Below are 15,112 nucleotides of genomic sequence, written 5' to 3'. Positions count from 1 at the left end.
CAATACGAAATTCAGGAAGAAAAAAAAAACTCTATTGAACGTCTTTAAAATATTCAGATTCAGATTGCACCTTCTCTTTTCATGCTAACAAAATTCCATGTCAATTGAACTTACTCAAGTCAAAGTTGTCTCTCTCTCTCTGTATTGATTAATAATGGTGCCTTTCTTTTTTCCTTTTAGACCCCACATATTTTTTTTAGTGGAAACAATCTTGTTATTTTTACTTTTTAACTAAATTCCATGTTAATTTTAATAGTATGAATTTTATATTTGACCTAAGTTAAAAAGTTTATGTAGGAAGAAAGAAATCATCAATAAAATTTGCTATTAATTTTTCTCATGAATTAATGGCCATTTTCTTGATGGAACAATACATTGAGTCTTATTAGTTAGTCTAAAGTCTATACACACTCTTTTCAGTTTTCAATTTTCATGCCTAAGCCCAATTATTCATTTTTTTTTCTTTTATTTTTTCTCAATCCTTCGACCATTAGGGTAAGGTGATAAGGTAATTTTTAATTCGTGAAAATTAAAAACAATATTAGAAATTTATAATAACAAAGACATGTTACTCTACGAACTGGGTTAAGCGGGGAAAACGTAATTTCCTATGCACTAAACTATGCAATAAATTATTTTGCAAAGATAGAGTCCATTTTGACTAACCCAGCCCCTATTAATTTAAAATGATTTTTAGTTTGTTTTATTATTTGATGTTTTCATGGACATAACCTACCGAATGTAACGTGTTGGAATTGGCGTATTGGTGTGCAGTATCTATTTAGAGAGAGTGGGAATCATTCGTTTCGTTTCGTTCAGAGGTTTGTTTCACTGTTTCAGAATGAACGGCTTAAGAAGTGAAAGAGCCCCTCTCTTGGAGGCTGAGCGTGCTGTAAGTCTATTTCTCTTCTCTTCTTGGCCCATATGCACAGTGCCATTCATTGGTGCTCACCTTCAGCTTCTCCTGCTTCAGCAATTTGGCCACACTCAAACAATTTTTGTCTTTTGTCAATTAATTGTGTGATGAATTGGAAAAAAAAAAACTTTTTTCCACTGCCTCTGGGATAATAATAGGAATATCCTATTGCACTGTTTGAAACCTTTTCTATTTATGAAATCTTTTGATGTGCTTCTCTGCGTATATTTCAGTTTCTGTTCTGTAAAGCGTAAACTATGTTCAGTTGAAAACATAGTTGGACTTAGAGTCTTTATTATTTTTTGTCATTTTTCGTTTTTTTTTTCTTTTTCTTTTTGAGGGCTGGTGAGATCAAAATTGGTTTAGTTATTTGGTCTATGTACCTTCATAATCTTTACCGTTTGGTCCTTCTATTACTTTTAATTCATTTTAGCCCCTACAATTTTTTACTAAAATTGATTGAAAATTGTATGTTTAAGGACTAAAATGAGTCAGGTTTTAAAAATGTATGTTTGGTCTAAAATGTAAAGATTATATAGACTAAACGAGTAATTAAAGCATTAAAATATATAAGAGAGGCCATTGTTTCTTTTAACTGTTTCAAACTATTTGGAACTCATATATGGTTTATTGGTTAAGGCTCCTTCCCAGTGACAATTGCTCTTTGAAACTATTAATTAAGTCCCCAATTCTTGGTATGGCTATGCGTTTAGAACGATAAAATAAAGAAAAAAACTGCAAAAGGGTTGTGGAAAAATTTCTGTAACTGCGTTGGTCGTTGTGGTACTCCATTAATTTTTATGGTGTATATAGGGAAGAGGAAAGAGGGATGGTGCCTCGGAAGGTCAAGCCTCAGACCTTGAGCATGGTGATGCAGTGCCGGTAATCATTGTCCATACATCCTTTTAATCAGCATTAGCATCATATTAATATGTGCAATTGCTAACTTTGTGCATTGAAATTACAGGCGGCAAATGTGGGATTCTGTAGGGTGCTTTCACTTGTAAGTGGCCAGTGTTTCTTTGGATGAATTGCTGCCATATTTTTGTGATCATTAAAATTGCTTATTTTTTTTTCATTTGAAATTGATGCAGGCAAAACCTGAGGCTGGAAAGTTGGTGATCGGTACTGTGGCTCTGTTGATTGCAGCCACATCAAGTATCTTAGTTGTATGCACCTTTTACTCCCTCCCTTTTCCTGTCCCTCTCACACACACACATAGATACCAAAAATTCTGTCAGCATGTGTATATGTTATTTGCTGTCACATTGCTGGATGTAAGGTTCAAGCTGCTTTCTAATGAACATGGAAATGTTCCTGCTACAGCAAAAATTTGGTGGGAAGATAATTGACATTGTCTCTAGGGAAATGAAAACTCCAGAGGAGAAAGATGAAGCTTTGAATGCTGTTAAGAACACCATACTAGAAATCTTTCTGGTCGTTGTCTTCGGGTATGATGCCTAGTTGAGTACTTTCCAATTAATCATAGACATAGTTTTATCAGGAAGAAGTTGTGAACTTATGACCTCAGATCCATCACATGAATTTTATGGGATCCCAAGTGATTCACTGAGCTTTCTTGGTTTTACAGTTCAATTTGCACTGCACTTCGAGCTTGGCTTTTTTATACTGCTAGTGAAAGGGTTGTTGCACGACTGAGAAAGAATTTGTTCAGTCATCTTGTAAACCAGGTAAAACAATAGTCATAATGATTCTTGCATTGTAACTCTTTAGGTGTGTTGCTTTTTCTGAGTAGGCTTGTACATTATCGATGATGAGTTTTCAGGAGATAGCCTTCTTTGATGTTACTCGAACTGGGGAGCTTTTAAGTAGGCTATCTGAAGATACACAGATCATAAAGAATGCTGCAACTACCAATCTTTCTGAGGCCCTGAGAAACTTTTCAACTGCATTAATTGGTCTGAGCTTCATGTTTGCAACATCATGGAAGTTAACATGTGAGTAATTCAACAATGAAGAAATACACATGCACACACTGTTTATACTTTATACTAACCAATATTTTAAAAAAACTAGATCAGTCATTGAACTAGTGTAAGTTTGGTTCACAATGTATTGGTTCATTCAACTATAATCAAACCAATGTTAATTAGATAAATAATTTTAATATTGTATAATATATTATTATTAATCAATAAATTAACATAAAAATAATAAGAAATCAAATCAGATAAAATTTAACATTAGCATGAAAAGACCATATTGTAAATCCAGCAAGATATTTTTTATTCAAAACATATTTTAGTTGAATAAGAAAAATAAAAAAAGTAAATAAGCAAAAACTTGTTCAAACTGGGTTTTAGCCACTGGTTTGAGTGGTTCTCTAATTATCTGATCTTTTAACTTAAAAGTTTTAAGTTGTCTTGACCAATTCACCAGTTTTCTGGCCAAACTGAGTTTTTTTTATCCATTATCCTAACTTCTCTCTCTATCTCTCACATCAACTCTTATAGTGTTGGCTTTGGCTGTTGTACCTGTTCTTTCTGTTGCTGTTCGCAAGTTTGGCCGTTACCTGCGTGAACTTTCTCATAAAACTCAAGCTGCAGCTGCAGTTGCTTCATCAATAGCTGAGGTATGTCTTTTTCATCAAACAGATACCATAGAAGATAGTTAAACTAATATTATTTTTATGTGTTGTCCAGGAATCCTTTGGTGCAATAAGAACAGTAAGATCATTTGCCCAAGAAGATTATGAAGTAACACGCTACTCAGAGAAAGTTAATGAAACACTTAATCTTGGTCTTAAACAAGCTGTGAGTTAGCCAGTGATAGTTTGATACGTGCTTGTGTGTAATTTTATTTGTTTACCTTTGCAGCATTTAATCTTATATCTCTTTGAAAATACAGAAAATTGTTGGACTCTTTTCTGGAGGCCTTAATGCTGCATCTACACTTTCAGTCATTATAGTTGTTATATATGGAGCTAATTTGACAATCAAGGGTTCCATGTCCTCGGGTGATCTTACATCTTTCATTCTTTATAGTCTCTCAGGTAAGTTTGTCATTCTAAATTTCCCTTTTACATGAGAATGAATCCTGTAAAACATTCACAACAGTTTAAACTTTAAAGTGTGTATGATCCCTAGATATTAGATCATTAGTTATTAGTTGGTTAAGATGTTTTACTTTCTTGATTTATTTTAGCGATAGTTTAATTTGTTGTATCTGAACTGCTATTGTTGTTTTTATATTGACTCAGCTCCTTTGCCTTTGTAGTGGGTTCTTCTATATCTGGTCTGTCAGGATTGTATACAGTAGTTATGAAAGCTGCAGGTGCTAGCAGAAGGGTATTTCAACTTTTGGATCGTACCTCATCCATGCCTAAGTCGGGAGATAAATGTCCACTGGGGTCAGTTGCATATATATTTCCTAAAATGTTGTTCACCAATATTTATATGTGTGTGTGTGTGTGTGTGTGTGTGTGTATTTCCCCCCCTAAAACATAACTTAAAAAAAATAGTAACATAAGACAAATACCTTGTACAGTTGGGTGAAATTAATGTGGTACCCACTAAATAGGGGGCAGGATCCATATCATTGAGTGGACCACTGATGAATTTCACCTAATAAGTAAAGAATGTATTTCTACTTTCTAGCATTGCTTTACACCTATACACATAGTCTACGATGTGCAGACGAAGGAGTCTTCCTTTTGGAATCTTGTACTATAGGATTTTAGAGTGTCCAATTATGCATTCAAATCATGTATTTGCCAATGAAAATAGTTAACTTATTATAAAATAGACCTTGCAGTATTTAGACACTTAGCCCTTGTTTGTTTACTGTTTTCAGAAACAGTTTTCTGTTTTCTAAAATCTGTTCGTCTCTTGAGCACATTTGAAAATGTTTGTCTCTTGAATATTTTATGTTTTTTAAAAGTTTGTCTCCTAAGCACTTAAACAGGGCACTTAAAGAAAATGTAACAAAAAAAGAGCACTTAAAAGAAAAAAGAAAAAGAAAAAAGATGAGAAAACATCTTCCAACAATTTCTGTTTTTTGGTTTTAAAACACTAATTTGGAAACAATTTTCGAAACTTATTATATTTGGTTGAGAAATTGATTGTTGAGAAGTGTAGAATTGTTTTAGAAAATAGTTTTTAAAACAAAAAAGCGAGAAGAGAATCAAACAGACATTTCTATACGACCCCCTGTTTTTTCAGTGTTACAGAGAAATGAAATTTAGTAATATAGAGATGAATGCCTGACACAGGGTGAGAATACAAGCGTCATACTCATCTTTTTCACCCTTTCCGTTATATAAGTTTCAGAATCATTTATTAAATTAAATATATCCCCTTTCAGCTTAAATTTCTTTTCTAAGGAAGAATGGCGATATTTTATAATGAAGTGACCCTAAATATCTTTTACTGTAGTGATCACGATGGGGAAGTAGAACTAGATGATGTGTGGTTTGCCTATCCATCACGCCCTAGTCATCCAGTGCTCAAGGTAGCAGTTACCTTCTTGTTTTATGTTCTGGCTTTACAAATTGAGTGGTAAATTATTAAGCAAATTATGCTGCATTGTTCATCTCTAGGGCATTACATTGAAACTGCATCCAGGAACAAAGGTTGCTCTTGTTGGTCCAAGTGGTGGTGGAAAGGTATAGTACATATCTTTTCATTTTCCCTTTCTTCCTGTGTTTTGCAGCTCATCATTCCACAAGGTTCTTATTTAATGTGCTTGGGTTGAAGAAGAATAGAAACGTAAGCAAGGTGGAGTGAAAGGAGAAAACATCACGAACATGAACTTGTTTCTTATTTTGTGCAGAGTACAATTGCAAACTTGATTGAAAGATTTTATGATCCAACCAAGGGAAAGATTGTACTGAATGGGGTTCCTTTGGTAGAAATATCACACAAGCATTTACACAGAAAGGTATCTTGATTATAGTTTGTTTTTTCAAGTGTTTGAATTTAAATACTACAATTTTTTTGTTATTATTACTATTTACTGTCTAACAATGGGACCATGGATTAATAGTTTAGCACTGCAGCAGCTGTTTCCGTATATAGGACACAATTAATTTATAACATTTTAGCAAATGAATACCAAAGTACATTTCAGTACATATTAACATAGATAAGACATTTATACACTACTGACAATGATTTACCCAATTTAGTATTGTAGACTTGTGGTGCCATGTTTTTAACTTTTAGGGAACCTATATATCTTGTAGTATACTAGTATTATGGATTGATGAGTATGGGATAAAATCTTGATATATCAACTTATTAAGAAATCAAGGTGAAAAACTATTTATTAATCCATGCCTTGTGCCTATCACGTTGTCATGTCACCTATTACATTTCTTACTGTGCTGTCTAGCTGCCTTGTGATTAAGCATGATATTACTGGAGATGTAAAATTTGGTGTTTGAGAAATTAGTTTAGTGAAGTACAGGTTTAATATGATTAAAGTTCCTACTGTGCTGAACTCTCCAAAATCTAAATTTGTCCTCTTAGATTTTGGAGAGTCCCTTTGTAACAGAATTTGGACTCTCCAAAATCTAAATTTCTTTTGTGATTTTGAGAACTTAAATTTAATGCAGTTTGCTCATGTATTTGCAGATCAGTATAGTGAGTCAGGAGCCTACACTCTTCAACTGTTCCATAGAGGAGAACATAGCTTATGGATTTGATGGCAAAGTGAACGATGTTGATATAGAAAATGCTGCTGTAATATTTTCTGTCCTCATTCTCCAATGAGACACCTCTCTCCCAAGTCCCAACTCTCATTTGCTCATAATTGGTATGTATTTGACTGCAGAAAATGGCCAATGCACATGAATTTATATCAAAATTCCCAGAAAAATACCAGACCTTTGTTGGAGAGCGTGGGGTAAGGCTTTCAGGAGGGCAGAAACAGAGAATAGCAATTGCTAGAGCCCTGCTTATGGACCCAAAAATTCTCCTCTTGGATGAAGCCACCAGTGCCCTAGATGCTGAAAGCGAATACCTAGTGCAGGTGTGTTAACATAGTATTTTGGTTGGGATTATTTTTCCAGTTTCATGAACGTATAAACTTGTCTATTTTTTGCACAATATGCTAATGGCGGTGAATATGGTGCAGGATGCCATGGAGTCTCTCATGAAAGGAAGAACAGTTCTAGTCATTGCTCACAGGTTATCCACAGTTAAAACTGCTGATACTGTTGCAGTTATATCTGATGGCCAAGTAGTTGAGAGAGGCAACCATGAAGAGCTTCTCAGCAAGAACGGTGTCTATACTGCATTGGTCAAGAGACAACTGCAAACAACAAAAGCCGAAATCTCGGTTTAGCAAATCATGAATAACCAAACCTACCATCTTGCTTGTTAAACACTCAGTCTGCTCAAAAGGGGAGGGGCAAATGATACTGAGGCACAAGTTCCTTGGAAGACCTTCACTTCCACAGTTGCAAGTTACAGCATTACCCTCTGTATCAGAGGAAAGAAAATGAGTGAAGAGAGAAAAACTTAAAAATTGAATAGAAGAGAAAATAGAAAGAAAGAAAATTTCGAATTTTTCTTCATCTAAATGTCAATTTTTCTTTCTTTTCTTAACCAAATAAAATAAAATGTATCATTATCTGTATTTTCTTACTTTAGTCCAAACACATGATTAAAGTTTAGCAACAAATTTGGTGTAACTCCCGATATTTCAAAACCAGAAGTAATCAGTGTGATCTATACTGTCAGTAGAGTATTATCAACATGCTTTGTCTACAGCATGCTTTCATTTTCCTATCACACTTTAGCACCCATTAGCCACTGATTGTGAATTGTGATACGTAGATGATAGCATCCTTTAAGTTTGTAAACGATGTTAACAGAAGGCACTAACTTGGAACAAAAATAAATTTAAAATAACAAACCGAGCTTAATTTTCATGCGTTAGTATAAATATATAAACTATCAATTAATAGATTTTCATTTGTAAATATAAATAACAATTATCAGCAAAAAATATAAAATAACAATATTTATTATAAAATTAACAAGCTTTATACATAGACTTAAAGTTGCAATATTTGTAATTGGAGATTTTTTTTTAAGTGTGACTAAGTTTAAAAATATAAATTAGTTTCAAACAAGCTGTTAATATACACTCATTGATAAGTTAACCACATCATGAGGTTATAGAAATTTTTAATGGTGGTTAAATAAGTCGTTAATAATGTCATGATGTTTTTAACGTACCATATCATATGATATGACATTTATGTTCAAAATAGAAAGCTCCAAATTAGTTATTATTTTAAAAAACCAATGAAGACTTATTGTTTCCTGTATTATATATTTGATCATATTCTAGAAAGAATATTTGATTCTATTTATAAGTCACCAATTAACCTATTAATAATGATTTTTTAATTCTATTTTTTATATTATTCTTAACACTTCGTTATGAGAAAAGAAAAATATTGAGATTGAAGGTTGTTATTGGTCCATATTCATTAATGAGGATAGTAAAGTAACATGTGAATATTAATAATAACGTACAAGAGAGAGAATGTGAGATGATAATTTAGGCTAAACATTTAATTAGTTATTAATAGAATTAATTGGATGTGTAATTATGTTAAGATATAATTGAAAACTTGTTTTATTTTTAGACATATTTAATGGCTTAACTTCCCTTTCTTAGTTTTGATGATTCAATTGAAAGAAGTATATAATAGTATATTTTATAAAATCTAAAATATTAATTATATTTTTTAATACTTGTGCCAAAATATTAAATGTCATGAAATAAGGATAATATGATGACTGATTAAGTACATGTGTAAATATAACGCGTGTTTGGTTTAGAGTTAGCACAACTTTCAATGCACGCCCATGGAAAAAGCCTGTCTCTCGTTGCTTTGAGTTGAACGAACGTTTAAGTTGGTTCAATGTCAAAACAAAATGCTAGTAGTTAATTTTACTTCACAAGTAATTAAGTTAAATGAACAATATTGTACCAATTACCGATAAATGATTAATAGTGTGATGAAATTATTAAAATGTTTAATAGTAATTAACTGTCTCACAAGTAGTTAATAATGTCATGCAGTTAATGAAATGTCTACTGTGGTTAACTATGTTTTAAAAGTTTTTAATGTTAATCATATATTGTTAATGCTATAAGAAATATTTTTTAAAATTATAATTTTTATTCTCATAAATATAAAAATATTTAAAATTTGTCACTTTAAAATTTTTAATATCATTTCTATCTTCATAAAATAAAAATATATTAATTTTTTGTCTGAATGTTGATTCAAGTAAATTTCAACTTACATAATGATTTTTATCATATAACATTTTTTATATCAGTTATATTTATAGTCAAGGTAAAAAAACAATACACCTAGATTTGAATATCCAAACTTTACTTTAGGAAAAAAATTACACATTTTAATTACACATTTTAATTTTATAAAGACAAAAAGTATTATAAAAATTTATAGGATAAATTTCAAATATTTTTATATTTACGAATAAAAAAATATGTTTTAACTTTAAAAAATTTATTATTCTAATAAATAAAGAGTGTGTTAGTTGCATTAATTTCCTACAAACAAAATATATTTGTGTTTAACCGTGTAAAATCCTGTACTGCATGCCTATTGCGTTTGTAGCTCTGTTACGTTACATACACACTTCTCGCGGTTTTCTGTACGTAACCATTGAAAATGCAGAACATAGTTCGCAAACTGGTGGCAGTGGCACACCACCCTCATCGCCACCGTATCTTCCACACTGGCGGCGTTCACAGCGTCTTCTCCTCTGCTCTCAAATCTTCACAATGGATCCACAACATTCTCCCTAATTCCCTCCTCATCACTCACCCACTTCATCATTTCACTCATTCCACCACTTCACCCTCTCTGTAGAACCCTCCTCCTACGTTGCAGGCCCAATGCTCATTATTTTCGAGGACACAACTTCAATTTCAACCATAGTTATCACTCTTGCCGGCGTTCTTTGTAATTTTCCCTGACACTATTATGTTTTAAATAATGAGGGTTTAGTTAGGGTTTTTGCTTGGGATTTTCAATAATGTATTTTTATCCTGTTTGCAGGAGATCATGGCTCCCCGGGCTAACACCTAATGACATGGTTTTGGCCTTGATTATAACTAATGTTGGTGTTTTCTTATTGTGGGGGATGGCAGATGAAAAGTTTCTTCATTTATAAACTCTAACCAACTTGATAATGCCATGATAAATTATTAGATAGCCCTGGAACACTATTTTGACCAATCTCTCTGTGACACGTAAGAGTTTTTCAATTTATCAGAAAGAAAAATCTCTTTGGGTAAGCTTATCCAAAATGACTTCTCTAGAAAAAGAAAAAATAAAATGAACTTAAAGCTAAAATTAGCTTATGCATAATTTTTTAGGAAACCTTCATACTAAGATTAATTTCCTTCTTTCGATATTATCTCTTAGGATTGGTTATCACATTTATGGCGATTTGTTCCCCTAATTAATTTGGATTATGATTAGTACAAAAGTATATACAAAGGTTAGTGCTTTAGGTTTTAAGAAACATAAAACACCCAAGTATATTGTACTAATTGTAGTACATTTCAATTAATATCTATAAGTGTTTCATTTTATACCTAAAACGTAAAGCCTCATAATTTCAACCAATTTCGTCAAACTTCAAAGTAATAATGATTGTTGGTGTGGCAATTTACCAGCTGTTGAATGATGGAATTCACCAAAAAAAAGCTGTTGAATGATGGAGTTGGAGTTGAGAAATTGTTGTTTCAACCTTCAATGTTATTTATTCTCTGTATGGAATTAACATCAACTAGACTGCAGCTGACTCAATTATTTGCTGTAAACAGATCTCTTTGGACAATTTTAACAGTGGACATTTGCACACTTTGATTACCAATGCATTCAGTCACAGAAACACCTTTCATATATTTTCCAACATGATTGGACTCTACTTCTTTGGAAGGAACGTAAGTTTCTATTCTTGTATCATACTTGTCGTTATATATTAAACTCTCCTGTGTTAGGAGTTAAGTTACTACTTACTATATGAGTATATGTTAGGAGGTGACACCTTTAGAGCAATAAGATTTGAAGACTGTGATTTTACCAAAAGAAGAAAGATCCTATCGTCATTGCCATACACGGTAGTAAATACTAAATGGATCTAATTATTTGTTATTAGCGTATAGCTTGGCTAGTTTGTCAAAAAATTAATTTAATTTAGATACTATCACTTGGTTGATAAATTTCTTTCCTGCTTTTCTTCAATGAATTATTTGTTCTTTTAGCTTCTATATATTACTCTGTAACTATTCCCATTGGGCTTTGGGCAGACTAGAAAAAGTTTGGATCTGAATTTCTGCTGAAGTTGTATCTTTCTGGGGCAGTTGGTGGCTCTGTTTTTTTACTTAATCCATCAGGCCTATAAAGCACAAACATCAAAGGTCCAATGATTATTAAAGTTTGAGTACAATACCTCTTGAGCAATTCTATAACTCTTTCTTGCAATTTCTGAGTAAAGAAAATTAACAAAATTTTGATTTATGCCTACTTCAGAAACTAGAAAAAAATAGTAATTAATATGCCAATTTTTCAAATCACAACCTTTTTGATATATTATTGTCAATATATTTTACTTTCATTTTGATTTACCTACCTGTAACTTTTGAAACTCGTAAAGCTGAAACTTTTCTTCACATGCTTGGTACATTTGATTTAGAACCATCATCTATAAATGAATTTTCCAGAAAGATAGACAAAAAAAATTGTTTTGTTAATAGTATGCAATGGTTAAATGATAAACATATTTTATACTAGGTGATTACTGGCAAGTGATAAATTTCATTAACATATGAGCAAAAGTGAATACTTGTTCTCTTGTTGGGATTTAAACATATTTGGTTACAGACATGAAAAAAGTGTATATCCCCCCGATAAATAAAAAGTCTTTTTCAACAATTCTTTATTGAATTAAAGAAATTTCAAGGTTTCTCTGCATTGTGCTTCAGGACTGGAGAGCTATGATTGCGTCAAAGGAATTAGCATTGGTAAGCTTTTATATAAATTATATAGTGGGCTCCTCTTCTTTAGGAAATATAGGCCGTGTTTTGTTCGAACAGATGTTCTTGGTTTGACTTGCCAGCTATGTTTTTGATGAACACTGTGCTTTCAGGGAATTATTTTTACCTTTTACTTTTAAAGTATGCTGATTCCTTGAAAATCTTTTTATTCAGAATCAAATGAATGAGGATATTGCTACGTAAATTTAATTTTTCATGGGTGCTTAGCATGACAGGACAGGAAATTTCTTTCTGGTGTGAGTTGTGCGACATTCAATGTAGTCAATGATTTCATTCCATTTTGGGTTCTACACTTTGTTTTTTGAGTACTCTTGCTTTATGGCACACATCAGTTATTCAATATGTATACATTAGTTGTCATTGCCTGCCAACATTAATCTATTTTCTGCTGTGTATTGCACTTCGTTAAGTTTTCCTGGTTGCAGGAAACATCTATTTTTTATTTATTTATTTTAAATGTTCTCTTAAATGTTGCATTGAAAATTACTATCTTTTCATTTATAACTTGTGGTATTGGTTAATATCACTACCCCGATTAATTGAACTAGCACTTGGCAATCTTTAGGGGGCAAGTGGAGCTGTGAATGCAGTTATGCTGCTTGACATATTTCTCTTTCCAAAAGCAACCCTTTACCTTAACTTTTTTGTACCAGTTCCTGCGGTCTTGCTGGTATGATCTTCTCAACCTTATTAAGCTAAGCCAAAATTGTGAAGTTTGTGATGTAGATACTCACATATCCTTTTCTTTTCTCTTATAAATTCTTGTTAATTAAGGGTATCTTTTTGATTGGGAAAGATATGCTGAGGATACTTGAGGTATGGTGAACTCTCCAAGGCTTGTTTACTATTTTTCATAGTGTTTTCCATCTTGAGTAACTTAGTTGTAGAGAAATGATCAAATGCTAACTAGTTCAATGACATCAATATAAATTTCTATAAAAATAAGCCGTAGTTGTGACTTGTGAGGGTTTTGGGTAGTTTGTATGAAATCATTGGTTCAAATCTTATTGCCACTATTGTACCAAAAAAAAAATCAACTTAATTCGTACAAACTGTTTCAAGATTTAGTAGGTCTGTCCTGTGTATAGTAATTTCTGTATAAAACAGTCCTTTTGTTTCAATCTTGATGCCTTAAGATCATGGCTATCAAATTGTGATGTGAATTACAAATAGCCAAACCAATTTTTGCACAGTATATCATAAATTGTATTGATTAATAAGATTTAGAAGCAATGAAAGAATAGCCTTAAACTAGGATAGGAATTGACAAAACAATCATAAGCCATAATGGAGTCTTGCTATTAATTGATATAACAACCGTCTTATTTCACTAGGTACGGGAATTACACGAAGGTCATTGGGTTGGTCAAAAACCTATTTCTTAGGAGTATTATTTACCTTGAGATCCCTTTTAATAATTTCCTTTTGTGTCCTTCTTGGTTTCCCTATACCCCTTGTTACAATACTAGAAACCAGCCATATGATGTACTCTCCTCGCTAGCCTCGCTAGTGTCTTCAGTGATTTTCTTTGCACATGTCCAAACCATTTTAATCAATTTTCTTTAACCTTTTCCTAAACAGATGTCATGCTAATATCCTTTCCATTTTAATCCCCCTTTGTCCTCTCCTACACGAGACACGTTGTCAACTTGTCTTTCATTCCATGGCAGAATACTAAAAAATAAAAACGATTGTTGATTATCAAATTGCAGGGAAACAGTCAAATATCAGCATCTGCACACTTGGGGGGTGCTGCTGTTGCAGCCATAGCTTGGGCAGGTGTTCGGAAAGGAAGATTCTAAATCCTTTTTCATACCCTGCAAATGTGTGTTTATTACTGTTCAATAAGTTTATCTTAGGTATCCTATTGAAGAGTGAAGACATTGGTTCAGCAGCCGCGCATAGGACAAGTTACTGTTTTTCTTTTCAGATTTGAATGATATATTATTGTTAACCCCTTTAGTCTTCCAAAATGAAAAAAGAGAATGCCAGCCACTTTATCATCCATTAGAGAAATATGTTAATCCCGCTCAATATTTTACAGAAGTATAATACTAGATGATATTTATCCTACATTATAAATTTGAATTTACATTCTTGAACCAAAGTAGTTTTATGTGTTATTTTTCTTATTCATTCACGTAGTTGTTTGACTGTTTCTCTTTTATTGAGTATTTTATTTTTTATTTATATTTATTTCTTTTAAATATTATCACTTAATTTTAGTTTCTTTTTTATCTAAAAATATATTTTTTATATAATAAAGTTAAACGTATTTTTCCTCTTTTAGATGAACTAAATTTTAATATTATGATAATCTTAATATTAATTTGAAACTATTAGTTTTGAATTTTGATACATTATATTAACAAAAGTGAGGTACTATTTTGACTCAAATATTTTTTTTTTAATTTTAAACAAATCTCTTTAAATATATTTGTATTTAATATAAATAAATATTCATTATTCATTGTTAAAAATAAAAATATCTATTATTTTTTATTTCCATTTAAATTCAAAAATATTCATCAAATGCAACCGAAATTTGCTAATAAAGTTTATTTTTCTAATCATGTGCTAGATTAAAATTTTATGCAGTAACGAAATTTTCTAATCTAGACATGGTTATAGTTTTATTTATATTTTAAATTTAATTGTACTTTTGATCTTATTATAAATTTCAATTTGTGATTTTGGTCTCACTTTTTTTAATTGTGCAATTTTAATTCTCTAATTATGTGGTTTTTAAATTAACCAGTTTCAATCTACTGTTAGATCATTATTCGTTGAATATTTTGATATTAACTTAATGAGTATATACACCAAATTTGAGATAAATTGGACTTTTGTGGTTGTGTAACTTTCTCATTTTGAAGAAATCAAATAAAAGACATAATATCTAAAAGATACTAAATAAAAACAGTATGATATTTAAAGAAATAAAAAGTAAATTTATAAAAATAATAATAAAAGAAAATTTTCCAAACAAAATAAAATTAGATAATAATTTTGGTTTCAAAAGTGAAACTCTTACTATCTCCATGCTCTTAATATTATTTTGTTTTCTCTCCTTTAAATATATATTTCACTAACTAATCATATAAAGCTAGCTAAAAA

At 31.5% G+C, this 15,112-nt stretch overlaps 2 protein-coding genes across 2 annotated transcripts; both read left to right on the top strand.

The window, feature by feature from the left end:
• The first annotated feature begins 582 nt into the window (after positions 1 to 582).
• Positions 583 to 7,619, top strand: LOC100810510 (ABC transporter B family member 25). Its single transcript, XM_006600535.4, has 17 exons — positions 583 to 892; positions 1,730 to 1,798; positions 1,884 to 1,919; positions 2,011 to 2,085; positions 2,243 to 2,367; positions 2,508 to 2,607; positions 2,703 to 2,874; positions 3,391 to 3,509; positions 3,580 to 3,690; positions 3,785 to 3,929; positions 4,154 to 4,286; positions 5,311 to 5,386; positions 5,475 to 5,540; positions 5,708 to 5,815; positions 6,511 to 6,618; positions 6,710 to 6,907; positions 7,013 to 7,619. The coding sequence occupies exons 1-17, from the start codon at positions 842 to 844 to the stop codon at positions 7,220 to 7,222; spliced, it is 1,902 nt and encodes a 633-aa protein (XP_006600598.1). The 5' UTR covers positions 583 to 841; the 3' UTR covers positions 7,223 to 7,619.
• A 2,988-nt stretch (positions 7,620 to 10,607) lies between these two features.
• LOC102659796 (RHOMBOID-like protein 12, mitochondrial) lies at positions 10,608 to 14,233 on the top strand. Its single transcript, XM_014769500.3, has 5 exons — positions 10,608 to 10,882; positions 11,924 to 11,962; positions 12,561 to 12,665; positions 12,770 to 12,811; positions 13,708 to 14,233. Exons 1-5 carry the CDS (start codon positions 10,853 to 10,855, stop codon positions 13,795 to 13,797), a joined length of 306 nt encoding a protein of 101 aa, XP_014624986.1. The 5' UTR covers positions 10,608 to 10,852; the 3' UTR covers positions 13,798 to 14,233.
• Positions 14,234 to 15,112: the final 879 nt, after the last annotated feature.

The sequence above is a fragment of the Glycine max genome, chromosome 17 (assembly GCF_000004515.6).
Source record: "Glycine max cultivar Williams 82 chromosome 17, Glycine_max_v4.0, whole genome shotgun sequence".
Taxonomy (NCBI): domain Eukaryota; kingdom Viridiplantae; phylum Streptophyta; class Magnoliopsida; order Fabales; family Fabaceae; genus Glycine; species Glycine max.
This window is presented reverse-complemented; position numbering and strand designations above follow the sequence as displayed.